Source organism: Brachyhypopomus gauderio, unplaced genomic scaffold (genome assembly GCF_052324685.1).
Source record: "Brachyhypopomus gauderio isolate BG-103 unplaced genomic scaffold, BGAUD_0.2 sc60, whole genome shotgun sequence".
NCBI classification, from domain to species: Eukaryota; Metazoa; Chordata; class Actinopteri; order Gymnotiformes; family Hypopomidae; genus Brachyhypopomus; species Brachyhypopomus gauderio.
The window spans coordinates 1500813-1516619 of record NW_027506881.1 but is presented as its reverse complement, the minus strand read 5'-3'; the positions used below and the strand labels follow the sequence as shown (position 1 = coordinate 1516619).

The 15807-nt window shown below is 44.4% G+C and overlaps 1 protein-coding gene across 2 annotated transcripts; it reads left to right on the top strand.

Annotated features, from left to right (window-relative positions):
* Nucleotides 1-337: 337 nt before the first annotated feature.
* LOC143489236 (uncharacterized) lies at nt 338-3964 on the top strand. 2 transcript variants are annotated; one of them, XM_076988117.1, is made up of 8 exons: nt 338-795; nt 1746-1798; nt 1903-2022; nt 2175-2857; nt 3034-3172; nt 3272-3394; nt 3487-3538; nt 3722-3964. In XM_076988117.1, exons 2-8 carry the CDS (start codon nt 1748-1750, stop codon nt 3889-3891), a joined length of 1338 nt encoding a protein of 445 aa, XP_076844232.1. In that variant the 5' UTR covers nt 338-795; nt 1746-1747; the 3' UTR covers nt 3892-3964. The 2 variants fall into 2 exon arrangements, with proteins under 2 accessions (XP_076844232.1, XP_076844231.1); XM_076988116.1 differs by lacking the exon at nt 338-795 and adding an exon at nt 1174-1454.
* The last annotated feature ends 11843 nt before the right edge of the window (nt 3965-15807 follow it).

The following is a 15807-nucleotide window of genomic DNA, read 5'->3' as shown; positions in this document are numbered from 1 at the left end:
ATGAAAACATGAGTGTAGTATTAAAAACACCTCCATAACACTGTTGTCATTAACGTACCCTTTACCGCCTTGTGTTACAATCTCAAGATGAGCTGTTGCTCGGCCTTTTCTCACAATATCCACTTTTTCGTTGAATGGCCGTCTTGAAATGGTGTTGTTATCCTGCGATTACATCCTTTCCTCTTGTGAAACATCACGGTAGCTCTGCTAGCAGCTGCTAACTAGCTAGCGCACAAGCTAAAAGCTCACGAGACGTAGAACGGTCGCACGCGGACCAGCGACAGGGTTGCCAGGTCTTACAAAAATATCCAGCCCAAAGTCAGTCTAAAACCCGCCCTTCAGAAGCTCAAACTAGCCCAAAGTTAGTATTTTGTTTATGAGGGATTTATTATCAGTATTGCGATTTATATTAAAATCATTAATAATATTGTAACATTAGTGTTTATCAACTAAATAGTAACCCAAGAAAACGCGCCCCGCCTCCGCTGAATTTTCACCCGCGACTAGATTTCCAAACAAGCCCAATTTGGCGTGAAAACCGCGAACCTGGCAACTCTGACCAGCGAGAATATCCCGAGACCATTGGACCACGCCCCCGCCATTCTAATTCGAAATATGATTGGTTGATTAAACGGTGTAAGGGGAATTCCCATGACGTCACACAGCAACTGTATATAAAGTGGCGCGCGCGATTAGCGGGGTACAGTCGGAGGAAAGCAGTACTCGGAGTTGAACACTTTAACAATATTTATTCACCACAGCATTTAGGCTTCAGCCACGCAGATTGCTGCAGAGGTATGTGTGTGTCTTTGGACTTTTAGCGCTAAGGGTTTCTGACGGTCCTTTGACTTTAATTAAGCGATAGAAGACGAGAGGGAGTGTGTTATCGCCAATAACCGGCTGTGATTCGGTCGTAGTGTGGAGTCTTTTTTTGAGTCTGTCCAAACTGGCTGCAGCTCAAACGTTATGTTAACAACATCCATTTGATTAATTTTAGCAGGTTGTATATAAAATAATAATAACAGACCATTAATAACAATTTCATCTGTTAACCTTTCTCCCAAGAGCCGCGTGAATCCAAGCAAAGAGCCGTTTTGTGTTTTGTGTGTACATGCCGTTGCCTGGCAACGCGCCGCGCAGTTCTCACAAACATCCACCTCAGATTGTGAGGAACTAACTGTTGTATAATGATGGTTTTAAATGCGGTTTTTAAAGTAACTGTAGATTCAACATTTGTTTTTGGAAAGAGTATCGATATTTAGTGATTTTTGACGTACCTTATTACTGATATGCAACCAACTCTTAAACCTTTGGGACTGTTGTACATTTACTAGCTAAATGTGCATTAATACACATTGAGGCGATGGTAGCAAACGTTTAGGTCAGGAGTGGCCAACCTGCAGCTCTTTGCTTGGTTTCATGCGGCTCTTGGGAGAAAGGTTAACAGATGAAAGGTTATTTAATGGTTGTTATTATTATTTTCTTAGATAAGACATGTTTACTATGCATTTAGTGGCCCTAAACATATGGCCCTACCAATAAGCAGTTGTCAGATTACTGTAAAACACAAAGAAAGCACTATTTAACTATTCAAATGGTTCATGGATTATTAGCTGGCTGTCAAAATAGTGGAGGAGCTTCTCAAACGCCAGAAGCTCTTGGTACCAAATAGTTTTCTCGCTCTGGTGAACTTTGAAGCGCGCTGTTGTTTTGCCTGTCTGACTGATGTGTTGACCTCGTTTCAGAAATGGAAGCGTTGCTCAAGAAAACATGCGACCAGCTACTGGAAGCCCACAAGGTTGGTCTTGTGCACAGTATAATGTGTCATTACATATGTGTCATTATGTGTCATTACATATTATAATAGCATTTCTATGTGTTTATTAATGATTTTCCTCATAGATTTATCAGCATCAGGTGGCGAAATATAAGGAGCTCATGATGACTTGCCAGGAAAAAGATGAAAAGATCTTCAAGTTGGAGAATTCTTTAGAGCAAAGTATTGAGACAGCGTCTGAATACGTAAGTGATTTTAACTCTGATGAACGTGACAAAGACATAGTAATGTGTGACAATACACAGTAGGATATCAGAGTACAGAAAATAGTGACATTGTAAGCGTTACAAAAGAGGTAAACCTGCCCTGACTATTTTGATACTGTGTTTTTCTTCAGAGGGCCTTTGTTGATGGCGTTAAAGAGGAAATATTGCATTATAGAAAAAAATGCAAGTGTTTGGTCAACAATGGCAAGGAGGAGGTGAAAGACCAGGAAATCCAGCGGCTTGTGCAGACTTTGAAAAAGAAAGACGAGCTTCTGGACCAGATGCAGCACGAGCAGCATTCACTAAAGGAGAAGGTGAAGGAACTTGCCAATGATCTGATGCAGCAGGACCTGGTGTACAGAAACACCGTCTCCACGCTGGAGACAGAGAGGGCAGCAGCCACCCGTCTCACTGCTGAGAATCAGGCTTTGTCCAGTAAGCTCGTCGAGTTCCAGCAGGTCACCGATTACATGAGCACCAAGCTCCAAGCACTGGAGACTGATTTAAGTATCCAGACAAGCACAGTGATTGATCTTTCTGAGGAACTTCAGAAAGCCAAAGCTCTTCTCAGGGATGGTGAAGAAGAGCGTACCCAGCAGTCTAGGACCATCAACTCCTTGAAGCTGGAGGTGGGGGAGCTCCAGCAGAAGAACATCAAAGCAATCATGACAACTTTACATGAGAAGAGCCGGAAGATCGAGGCCCTGGAGACAGAGCTGAGCCGCACCAGAAAGGAGATGGAGAAAGTCCTTGAGGAGCTGAGGCAAGACAGATGCACTGCCCTGAGGGAACAGGCCCAGGAGGAGGTTTTAAAGTAAGACCCTTATTAATCGATCTTACTCAGCAATGCTCAAACTGTTCCCTTGTCTTTTAATAACATGCAGTTGGCCTTATATATCAGATAATACATAGGTCTGATCCAAACTGAAAACATGGTAAGAGTTGGCTGTACACAGTATCAGCATAGCAATTTGTATTGTATGGTTACAGGCTCCAGAAGCAGATGTGTGATGACCAGGATCAAATCAAGACCTTACATGCTGATCTGCTGCAGAAGGAGTACAACATCTCGTATCTCCAATCAGAGATGCGTCAGGCCAACACCCGTATTGCCGTGCTGCAGAAAGAGGTTAGTAAACAAACCATGGTGTTAAAAATAATCAACGTGGCAGGCAGAGTGGGTGGCGTTAAACCTAACATGTCGGATCACTTCATCGTCCCCCTTAAGGTACAGACCCTGGCTGAAGCTCTCTGGGAGCACAGAACCAAGAGAGTTGACGCGGAGGGAGAGAGGGACAGAGCTCTCAGCGCCTTGTGGAATCAAGAACAGACCATTGCGCAGCTGAAGACTGTGAGTGCCGTTCATTAAGTCTCACTGAGCTAGTGATCTTTCACACGGGCTTCCTGCGTGTTTTCTCATAGCTTTTTCCATGTCGTTGACAGGAGCAGGTTGGGTCGCAACAAACTCTCCGGAAATACTGGGAGACGTGTCAGCGTGAGTACTTTAACACAAACACCCCACAGTACAGCAGTACTAGTGCTAACGCCGTGAGAAGGAGCCGACGGTTGCAGAGACGCCTTCTGCTTTAGACCTCTTGAACCGGTGCTCTTGTGCGGTGTGCTCTAGTATGTGAAATAAGTGGAAAACCTCACCTGGTGTTTGATCTTTTGCCTGTAGTGCTTCAGGAAAAGGACAAGCTGATTCACGAATTGCGGTTCACCCTCGCGGAGAAAGAGAGGGCACGTGTGGAGCAGGAGAAATGTGTTGACGCTCTGCAAAAGGACATCAGATCCCTAACTGAAAGTAATGGGAGGCCATTGCATTTTTTTGAACACACAGATTGTTAAGGAACTCGTCTTTTATAGTCGCTGACGTTGGTAACGCTATTCAACCATTTCTCACAGAGCTGGATAAGTTGGAGAGGGGAACCAGACAGAGTGGGACTGCCTGTGGTCCTGATCCCGCACATCCCAAGGGAGATAACAAGCGGGACACTACAGGACGCTGCACAGTAAGTGTTGCTTCGTACTCTTTGATGGCAACATATTTCTCATCCTGCTGCTTTTCTCAGAGGAAACAGAGGAATGTTTTCAGAGTGGGTGGAAGTGTTGTTCTAGATGTTCCTTTTGATGTTCCAGAGAGACACAAAGTTGAAGGGAAAGTCTGGAGGAACGGTTCTGTCCCCCAACAAACCCAAGAAACCAGCGGGGAAAGACCAGAGCAAGACACCACAGCAAGACACCAGTGGCAGAGTAGGTTCTCTGTCTCACACACACTTGCTTGTTTTGGCTATTAAAATCTAGCAGTGTTTTTTTTTTTTTTTCTCACTGGTCAACACACTGGTCACAAAGCCACAATAATGATATACATGTAAACAATTTAAGAGAGATGCAGACATAACAGTTAAGATAAATTCAGACAGCAGTCAGTGTCAATCATCTCCTAATTAACATACAGACCTGATCCCAGATCAGCACTACAGGCTCAGGACCTTCCAGCACCTGCAAACCCGTGTTGTCTTGTTCTCACCAGCCCTCTCTCTGATTGCACTCGGCAGGACTCTTCGGTCTCCACTAAGACGAAGGAGAACCGCTCCTCCAAAACAGCAAGCCCAACACCATCGACGTCCGCAGGGCATCCAAATGGAAAGTGAAGTTCAGCATCGACGTCTGCAGGGCTGTAAAGAAGAAACCACCACATTGAGCTGGTCAATTGACACGACCACCATCATAAGATCAGCTTCAGGCTTTCCAACAATAAACCACTTCTTGAATAAATGAAACAAGTTCTTCCAAATGGTTCTATTTCTCATTAATAGAAAAAAAGCACCAGCTAAAGTTTCCTATATACAGTAGTGTTCAAAATACTAGCAGTTCTATATGACCAACCAGATTAATCACTGTTCTTGACAGTGACAGTTAGAAGATGCCTGTGTGAAGCTAATCTATTAACAAGATGTCCCCACAAAGTCCCACTGTTAAAAGACACGTACTGAAGCGGATACAATTTGCCAAAGAACACATCAACTGGCCCAAAGAGAAATGGAGAAACGTATTGTGGACTGATGAAAGTAAAATTGGTCTTTTTGGGTCCAAGGCCATTTGATTTTTTTTCGGGAAAAAATCCGTCAAATCATACATGTATATTTTACGTCAATAACTACAGAGTAAACATAAATGTGACAAGAGACACGAAACGGGACAATAGTGCAATACAAGGGTAGTGAAGTGGTAAGATGAGATGGGGGATTAAGAGGGAATAACAGTACCAGTGTATCAACAGATCAGTACTGTGTTGATCAGGATGCTGTATGAGTGTGTGCTGGGGTTAGGAGGGGGGGGGGGGTAAAGTTGGGAGAGAGTTCAGCATCCTCACAGCCTGGTGTATGTAGCTGTCCTTCAGTCTAGTGGTCCTGAGACTCCACAGTCTCCTCCCTGATGGCAGCAGGCTGAAGAAGCTGTGTAGTGGGTGGGTTGGGTCTCCTGCCAGGTGAAGGGCTTTCCGTGTGAGGCGGGAGCTGAATAAGTCCGGAAGGGAGGGGAGAGAGGTACCGACGATCTTCAGGTCCTCTGTGACACACACACCCAGGAACTTGGTGCTGCTCACCCTCTCCACCGCAGTATCGTTGATGAACAGGGGAGTGTGCTGGGTGCGAGTTCTCCTGAAGTCCACAACAATTTCCTTGGTCTTGTTGGTGTTCAGAGAGAGATTGTTGTGTTTGCACCAGGAGGCCAGGTGGCTCACCTCGCTCCTGTAGTGTGTCTCATCGTTGTCGCTGATGAGACCCACCACCGTTGTGTCATCCGCAAACTTGATGAAGAGATTGGAGGGGTGCTCTGGTGTGCAGTAGTGGGTCAGCAGCGCGAACAGAAGGGGGCTCAGCACACATCCTTGGGGAGCCCCTTTGTTCAGTGTTACGCTGTTGGATCTGTTTCTGCCAACCCGCACTGCCTGTGGTCTTCCGGTCAGGAAGTCTAGCAGCCAGTTGCACAGTGATTTGCTCAGCCGAGTGAGCTGTTGGGGGATGATAGTGTTAAATGCCGAACTGCAGTCAAGGAACAGCATTCGGACGTAGGTGTCCTTCCTGTCCAGGTGTGTAAGGGCTAAGTGTAAAGCAGTGGAGATGGCATCATCAGTCGAGCGATTAGACCGATACGCAAACTGGTAGAGGTCCAGGAAGGAGGGGAGGGAAGACCTGATGTGATGCATGACATGATGTGAAACGTTTTTAAGTTTTTTTGTAGATAAAGTCAGGGATATTAGAAGTAATATTCTGGGGGTCACGTGATGCTTTCTGTGTGAGCGGTCGGTTTTTAATCGTCCTCCCGTCTAGCAGTTAATTATATATCTTTTTGACCCATCAAACCACTACTTTTGAAGACATTCCGATATAACATCATGTCGGGAACAGATGCTGCAACTTCCCAGCGACAAACAACGAGAAGCCGTCGTGCTGAACCAAAAACAACCGCTGCTAACTCAGGGGTTAATGTTGACGAACAGGAGGAAACCATGGCTAACGCTATTGCCCAAAGCGTGACAGCCAAGATTAGCGCTCTGATGGACATGAAATTCAATGAATTTCAGGTCAGTCTGAACACTCTAACAAGCCGCATAGAAGACAACAGTAAGAGACTGAGTGAGGCTGAGAACCATGTCTCTGAAAATGAAGATCGGACGAATGTCCTGGAATCCAAAATTGCCCTCTTAGAGAAAAAAGTGCGTGATTTGACTGCCCGCGCCGATGACATGGAAAACCGCAGTCGCAGAGAAAATATTCGGGTTATTGGACTGAAAGAGGGCACTGAAGGGAACCAGGTGGTGGACTTTTTTGAAAGTTGGCTTCCAAACATACTGGGGATACGTACCAAAAGCGGGATTATTAAGATTGACAGAGCACACAGGTCTCTTGGGGAACGCCGGCCAAAATTTAACAGACCGGTAATCATCAAACTTCACAGCTACAGGGACAAACAAAGAATTCTCGCAGCGGCAAGAGAGAAGGGCGATATAATCCATGACAACAACAAAATCCTGATTCGCCAGGACTTCTCTCAGTCGGTGAGGGAAGCAAGACGCGAGTTTAACGACATTTGCGTGGGCCTACTTAAGAAGAGGATACGGTTTCGGATGCAATACCCCGCCACGCTCTCCATCACAGTCCGCGGGAAAGAACACTCATTTAAATCATCACGGGAGGCCGAAGAGTTCATAAGTAGGTGTGATGTCCCGACAGAAGAAATTGAAGAAACGGTCTGACGCTTTTGGTGAGGTAGCCTGTAATTCTTATCGGAGTGTCTTCGTATAAGGACATTTAATTCTCAAAGATGTTTAGGCGGTGCTGGTTGGCTGAATGTTTACATTTGCTTTGAGTAGGTTTGCCATATAATGGTTTGATTTTGTGCACTATAATAACTGTTTGGATGGGAGGGATGTGGAGGGTTTTTCTTGTTCTTATCCTTTATAGACAGGTCAGTTGGGAAATGCTTCCTGATGTTGGACTAGTCTTCCCAAGGATTGAAGGACTTCCGTTTTGCTTCACTTGTCCCATGTACTCTAAGTTTATTGTGGGGTTTGGGGAGGGGGAGGGTGGGTTGTTCATTAGGGGTGCATGGCTCAGCGTTTGGGGCTGGTGCCATACTGTCAGCTTTAAGTACTGTGTCTCTGTCTCTGTTTCTTTTTCTTGGTTTTCTTCTAGGTGCTTTACTTTTCTATTACTCCCTCTATTTTATTTTATTTTTTGTTTTTGGTGTCTCGCAGCAGTTATCTCATACTATATATATTCCGTTGTCATGTTATTGCATTTTCGATTCATATTAAGTTATGAGTAATGTTAAAATAATCACGCTCAATGTCAAGGGCATCAACAATGTTGTTAAACGTCAGAAGGTACTCTCCTTTTTTAAAAAAGAAAAATGTCAAGTAGCCTTTGTCCAAGAAACCCACCTCTCAGAGCTAGAACACTTAAAATTACGAAGGAGTTGGGTGGGTCAGGTATTCCACTCCTCATATAATTCCAAAAGTAGGGGGGTTGCTGTGCTCATACACCGTTCATTACCTTTCACTTTGGAAAAGAGCATATCTGACAAAGAGGGACGGTATGTGCTCTTGTCTGGCTATCTATATGGTGAACTTATTGTTCTAGGATGCATCTACGCTCCAAATAATTATGAAGCTGCTTTTCTCCCAAAACTACTTGCTGATTTGGCATCATTCTCCTCACCACATATGCTCATTGGTGGTGATTTAAATTGTGTACTCAACTCAGAACTAGACGTGTCTTCCCCGCGTCTTACCTCTAATTCAAAGAGTAATAGCCTGCGTGAATTTCTAAAAGATTTAGATATGCATGATGTATGGAGAGTACTTCACCCCCTTGATAGGGATTACACATTTTTTTCATCCCCTCATCAGGTTCATTCTAGAATTGATTATTTCTTCTCCTCAAGACAAGTTTTGGACAGAACAAAAGATTGCAAGATTGGTATTCAATCTTTATCAGACCACTCACCTGTAATTATAGTTATCTCCCCACCCTACAGAGACCCCTCATGCTATCATTGGCGTCTGTCACCTGTCATGCTTAACAATCAACGGTTTGTGGACTTCATTACTGAGCAATGTCAGTTCTTTTTTGCAGAAAATAAATCCCCCGAGGTTAGTCCTTCAACTTTATGGGAAGCCGCAAAGGCTACCATACGTGGGGCCATCATATCTTATACCTCAGCACAGAAAAAGGAGGCCTTAAAGAGACAACTAGAACTAGAAGAGGTTTTGACAGATATTGAAACTCAATTTAAGCGCACACCGAACAAACATTTGGCAAAACAATTAGAGGCAGCTCGCTCAGCACTTAATCAAATATTAACTCAAAAAGCCGAAGCCCATATATTTCTTGCTAAACATAGACTGTTTGAGTCAGGCAACAAGCCAGGCCGTTTACTTGCCCGGCTGGCTCGTGGAAGGGTAGAACCTAACTTGATCTCCTCTCTCCTAGATAAACATGGAACTAGGCATTTCAAGTCTACTGAACTGAATAAATTGATGAAATCATTCTATGAGGAGCTCTATAGTTCAGATTGCACTGCCTCATTGGAAAATAGAAAAAAATTTCTTGACAAGATACATTTTCCATCTCTATCAGCGGATCATAAAAATATGTTATGTAGGCCTATCACTGAGGAGGAGGTAGCAGACACTATCAAAACACTCCAAAGTGGGAAAGCACCTGGTCCAGACGGCTTTGGCCCAGACTTTTATAAAACTTTTAGGAAAATACTAGTACGCCCCCTTACAGACATGTTTGTTGACAGTCTTGAGAAGGGTTGCCTTCCTCCTACTCTAAGCCTAGCACACATCTCTGTTCTTCTGAAGAAGGGTAAACCCCACGATATATGTGGTTCTTACAGACCCATTAGCCTTATATCAGTAGATAGTAAACTACTTTCAAAGCTATTGGCAAAACGCCTTGAAAGCTTGCTTCCAATCCTTATAAACCCAGACCAAACAGGTTTCATACAGGGACGCTATTCTACAAGCAATGTCAGAAGACTTTTAAATATTGTTCATTCTTCATTTTTAAATAAACAGAAAACATTAGCTATATCCTTAGATGCCGAAAAGGCGTACGACAGAGTTGAATGGCCTTATTTGTTTGACATTATGGAAAGGTTTGGCCTTGGTGGGAATTTCTTAAAGTGGACTCAAACTATATATCAGGCACCTAGAGCTATCGTCATAACTAATGGTCGCCGCTCTGAACCCTTTCCAGTGGCTAGGGGTGTCCGTCAAGGGTGTCCTCTTAGCCCTCTTCTCTTTGCCCTGGCCATAGAACCACTTGCAGAGGTCATACGTTCACATACTGAAATAAAAGGAGTATATTTGGGAGACACAGAACACAAAATTGCCCTTTATGCAGACGACATTCTTTTGTTTGTTTCATCTCCAGCATTATCCATCCCTGCAATTATGTGTAACCCACTCAAATTTTCCGGTTAACCACAGTTGACAGTTTCCACTATATTTCCTATGTGTAGTTATTTATGTACTTTAAATTCAGTTCCCATCCACTAGGGGCAGTAAGTACACTGTTAGGAAGGGAGATTCATAGATGAAGAGCGTATAGCGTATAGGTTGCTATAGGAACGGAGCGAGGTGCAAAACCTGAAAGGAACATTTACATTGAAGAAGTGTTGAAAGTTGCTTTAATGTGTTAATTTAATGTTTTAATTTCATGAGTCAGAAGAAAAAATAAAATAAAGACCCGGACAGCATTATTACTGTGTTTTTACTTCTCCTTTACTCCGGTGAGTTGTATTTATTTTTTTCTTCCCGCACTAGACGCGAGATTAGTTTACATTAGCTTGATTCATGGTATTTTGGAAAAAAAAATACGAACTGAATATGTAAGACTTATCTTATGAAGATGTATTAAGTTCATGTAGTTGTATGATTTCGTTGTGCAAGCTAATTTTGAGCAACTTTGATGTGTTTCGACCGTAAGTTAAAAAAAAAACCAACTGGAGTTGAACTGAACTAATGAGCTGCCTATGTTCGTGAATGCCGTTAGAATCCATGTTATTGAGCTACTAAGCTAACGACTGAATTTCATTTTCGTGCAGTTATGGACTGAATCGACTATTACTTTTGAAACACTGCACTTTGAGTTAAGATATCGTAGAGTATGTTTCAGATCTGATAAGAGTGATTAAGAAGAATATTTATAGTACTGTTATCCTGCTATGCAGGTTGGTTTTTTTTTAGAGATCGATTTTCTTTCCGTACGGAACTTCCGAGTGCGCGCACGGACAGTAGAGAGAAGAGGAGCGTCTTGCCACTCACCTACCTGCCCTGTCTGCATCAAAAGGCTCCAGATAAGGAGATTTCCCTGAGCACACCCGCACGTGGGACACATAAAACCAAACTACCCGGGTAGATGAACATTGATGGACTTTATTTATTTCGTTTCATTTTATTCAGAGCTCTGATGTTTTTTTTTTTCCTTTCCTATTGAAATAGACAATCGTTTTCTCACTTGTTCTTATTGAAATAAAAACCGGCAATGTTTTTCCACCTTTACTAACTGGTACATATCCTCCTCCTTGAAAAGAACCAAAGATCAAGGGCGCTCAGTCAATATCTCCTGATAACTTCTAAAGAGCCACCCTTACCCTTACATAATTTGGCGAGCCAGCCAAGGAGGTTGGATATATTTATTTATTTTTTTTACTATTTTTATTGCCGGTTGACTGATAAGATACATTGCACTACTTTTTTCCCATTTTCAATATTCTAAAGTCTAACAGTGAATTGAATTTACATTTTCTGGGTAACTATGGATACTGAGAATGCTTATGGTGTTAACTTGAGAAATGCTGTGTATATAACGGGTATTACATTGCATGACACTGACGAACAGATTACAGAATTTTGTTCCGCTTATGGAACGGTGAACAAAGTACTACGTGTCAGAATGACAGGACAAGAGAATGGCGTCAAAGCCCTGGTGGAGTTTCAATCAGAAGATTCAGCTAATCTACTGTCTGAAGCAGTTGAATACTCTTCCAGTCCAAGAAATCCTGAGATACTGTGGCGTGTAGATAAGGCTAATAGAATGACTCCTGCCCCTAAGAAACCCCCCAAGGCCGAACCCCTTCAGTTAGGTAGCGATACCAGCTCTGATAGTGAAGCTGGCTCTGATGACAGTAGCACTCCCCTAGTTCATAGTAAACACATTAGTGCATGTCCACCTCAGCTTTATTCCTTTGAACGCACCCATAAAAGCAATCACACTACAGGACATTCATTCCAAATTCCCCGAAGAGTATTCAGTGAAGACATCGTCAACCCATCAGATGTACAGAAGATAATAGTAGAGCATGTAATTAAAAACAACAATGTTGATGTTTCAAACCAAGGATTCAAGCGCCTTCGTCCCTTCTCAGGCAAACTTCCCAAACCTGCTAACGAAGCAGATTTCCAGACATGGTCTCTCCACGTGGAACTCATGATTCAGGACAAAACCCCCCTTGACATACAACGGCGTCAAATCATAGAAAGCCTCCTCCCCCCAGCTTCCGATCTAGTGAGACAGCTAGGCCCACATTCAGCCCCCTCTAATTATGTGAAGCTTCTTGAGTCGGCTTATGGACTTGTGGAGGACGGGCAAGAGGTTTTTGCAAGATTTCTCAGCACTCATCAGAACGCAGGAGAGAGAGCCTCAGAATACCTGCAGCGGCTGCAGGTGTTGATTACTACAGCCATAAAGAGAGGTGGTATTGCCAAAGCTGACGCCAGCAACCAGGTGCTGCGGCAGTTCCAACGTGGATGCTGGGACCAGTCTCTTATTCTGTCTTTACAGTTAGGTCAGAAAACAAAGATGCCCCCAGATTTTTCCGAATTTCTGCTTGAAGTGAGAATGGAAGAAGACCGTAGAGCAGCCAAGCAAGATCGTATGCACCGCCATCTAGGCAGCACAAAGCCCAGATCCATGAACATGCAGCTTGTGGAAGAAACATGTTTCTCTCATGACCTGAGCCCCAATGTTCTACAGACATACATTAACGAAACTGAGGTTTTACGCAAGCAGGTTGCTGAACTAAGAATGCAGCTCACAAGCAAACGAGAACGAAGAAAGCAAAAGCATGCTAGGCAAAATCCCCAGGCTACAGTCACTGGGGCCCCTCCAGCTAGTGCCGTAGCTGCAGTTCAATCCCATCAGACACTTCCAAAGCCCATGCCGAAGCCCTGGTTCTGTTTCAAGTGCGGCGGAGATGGTCACTTGGCGAGACAGTGTGAAAATCCCACAAACAAACTATTGGTGGACCAGAAATACAGAGAACTGAAGGCTAAACAAGATCAATGGCAAACTCAGTACGGGCATTTAAACTTGACAGGGCTGCAGTAGAGGGACTCACTGCACCCCCACATGAACCAAAACGTCCCCCAGAACACCAAACAAGAGAGACTGCATTATGTGAAAGCCATTCCCCAAGCCAGCCACTGGGTGGTGCTCTTCCAGTAGGTTTAATAGGGCCAAAGTGTACCTCTGCTGTCATCATCGAGGGTGTTCGGTGCGATAGCCTCCTAGATTCAGGTTCTCAGGTCACCACAGTTTCCAAATCCTTTCACACAGCACACCTCTCACGCCTGCCCATTTACCCCATTCAAGATTTATTAGATATAGAAGGGGCTGGTGGTCAAGAAGTGCCCTACTCTGGTTATATCCAAGTTAGCATTGATTTCCCAGAGAACATCATGGGGAAACCTGTGAAGGTCCACACCCTTGCACTTGTGGTGCCTGATCACAGAAGCAACATGCATGTCCCCTTGCTAATTGGCACAAACACTTTGGACACTCTTTACGAGAACTGTGCACCCACCCAGAATGAGAAACACAGAAGCAATAGAGGCAACTGTTCCCCGCTTATAAAGACTCTGTACAACAGATTCAAGATGAACCAGCAGAATGGACGAGTAGGGACTGTGAAGTTACAGAGCAAAAAGTGTGTCATCATTCCTGCTGGAGAAAGGTTGGCTTTGAATGGATATGTCAGACATGTCCCTGTGTCAACTAACGCGACCCTCTTAGTTGAACCCCCTCAGTCCAGCCTACCTGCCGGCCTCCTGTTCTGTAGCTACGTTATGACAAGTCCCTCAGTCCCCTCTTTTAAGTTGCCAGTCTTAGTTAAGAATGAGACTGCACATGATATCAGACTTCCCCGAGGCCATGGCATAGCAAAACTTTCATTCCCCATGGCTGTGTCATGCTTACCTGCGCAGAGCAAAAAAATCACCCAGAGTGAGCCATCACGTCCCGGCTCATCCTCTGCAACTTGCAACACCATGCATGTGTCTGATGGTGGCAAACTCACCTTTGACTTCGGTGACTCTCCTCTGTCTGCAGAATGGAAGGACAGAATCACAAAGAAACTCAATTCAGTGTCAGATGTCTTTGCACTCAATGATCTCGATTTTGGTCACACAACTGAAATCAAGCACAAGATACGCTTGTCAGATCCAACTCCATTCAAACAGAGACCCAGACCAATCCATCCTTCCGACTATGAGGCTGTTCGGAGACACCTGAAGGAACTTCAAGATGTTGGTGTGATACGAGAGTCCGAGAGCCCTTTCGCCTCTCCAATCGTTGTGGTAAAGAAGAAGAACGGTGACATCAGATTGTGCATAGATTACAGGAAATTAAACAGACAAACCATCAAAGACGCATACGCTTTACCCAACATTGAAGAAGCCTTCTCAGTCCTCACCGGGTCGAAGTGGTTCTCAATCATGGACCTCAAGTCGGGCTACTATCAAGTTGACATGGATGAGGATGACAAGTGTAAGACAGCGTTTGTGACACCAATGGGGTTCTGGGAATTCAATCGCATGCCTCAAGGAGTCACTAATGCCCCCAGTACATTTCAGCGAGTCATGGAGAAATGTATGGGTGGAATGAACCTGAGAGAGGTCTTAGTTTTTCTCGATGATGTCATCGTGTTCTCTAGGACGCTTGAGGAGCATGAAGACCGTCTACTGAGAGCTCTTCAGAGGTTGAGGGAATTTGGCCTAAAACTCTCGCCAGAGAAGTGTAAATTCTTCAGAACATCTGTGAAGTACCTCGGACATGTTGTGTCTGAGAATGGAGTAGAAACTGACCCCCAAAAAATTGCTGCCCTGACCACGTGGCCCCGGCCTAACAATATGAAAGAGCTGAAATCATTCCTTGGATTTGCCGGATATTACCGGAGATTCATAAAAGACTACTCCAAAATCGCAAAGCCTCTGAATGACTTGACCGCTGGATATCTGCCACCAAAGAGGAAGCTTGTCTCCTCACACAGCAGCTCTCATCGCCCCTCGAGTGCTGATTACAAAAAGCCCTTTAATGAGAAATGGACACCTGTCTGTGAAGATGCATTTAAAACTCTCATTCAGAAACTCACCTCAGCTCCAGTTCTTGCATTTGCTGACATGAAAAAACCCTACGTTGTACACACTGATGCAAGCACTCATGGACTTGGTGCTGCATTATACCAAGAGCAAGAAGGCAAATTGAGAGTAATAGCGTATGCGAGCAGAGGGCTGAACCGTTGTGAGCAAAGATACCCTGCACATAAACTTGAATTTCTCTCTTTAAAGTGGGCCGTCACCAAAAAGTTCTTTGACTACCTTTACGGAGCGAAGTTCACTGTTATCACAGACAACAACCCATTGACATACGTTTTGACATCTGCCAAGCTCGACGCTGCAGGCCATCGCTGGTTAGCCGCCCTCTCCAGTTTTGATTTCAACATCCAGTATAGGGCTGGGAAGAGAAACCAAGATGCAGATGGTTTGTCAAGGCGACCCCATCCTCATAACCACTGCCATCTTGACCCCACTCCTGATGATGAGGCAAATCGTATCCAGCGTTTTCTTGCACAGTTCCTCCTTCAAGATAAAGAAAATGATTTCCCATCTGAGGCTGTGAAGGCAGTTTGTCAGAGGCACCAGCACTTTTTAGCACCAGACAATGGGTCAGACCCCATTCATCCACCTGTCCCAATCGAGTGTTTGGCGATGGAGGTTTCTGCTATCCCCGAGGAGTTCTCTCAGACCAATATACCTGGATCCTGTACATTGCCACGGATGTCTCTTGAAGATTGGGCCCGTGAGCAAGGACAGGATCCAGCCATCAGTAGAGTCATTGACATCGTGAAGGAAGGGAAGCGGCTCTCCTACAGAGCAAAGTGCCGTGAAGACAGAGAAGTCCAGTTGAT

What these genes read in the sequence shown, in the direction of transcription:
- LOC143489236 (XM_076988116.1), top strand. An exon ending in TTGAGACAGCGTCTGAATAC is followed by an intron (nt 2,023 to 2,174) that starts GTAAGTGATTTT and finishes GTTTTTCTTCAG; the next exon opens with AGGGCCTTTGTTGATGGCGT. An exon ending in ATACTGGGAGACGTGTCAGC is followed by an intron (nt 3,539 to 3,721) that starts GTGAGTACTTTA and finishes TTTTGCCTGTAG; the next exon opens with TGCTTCAGGAAAAGGACAAG.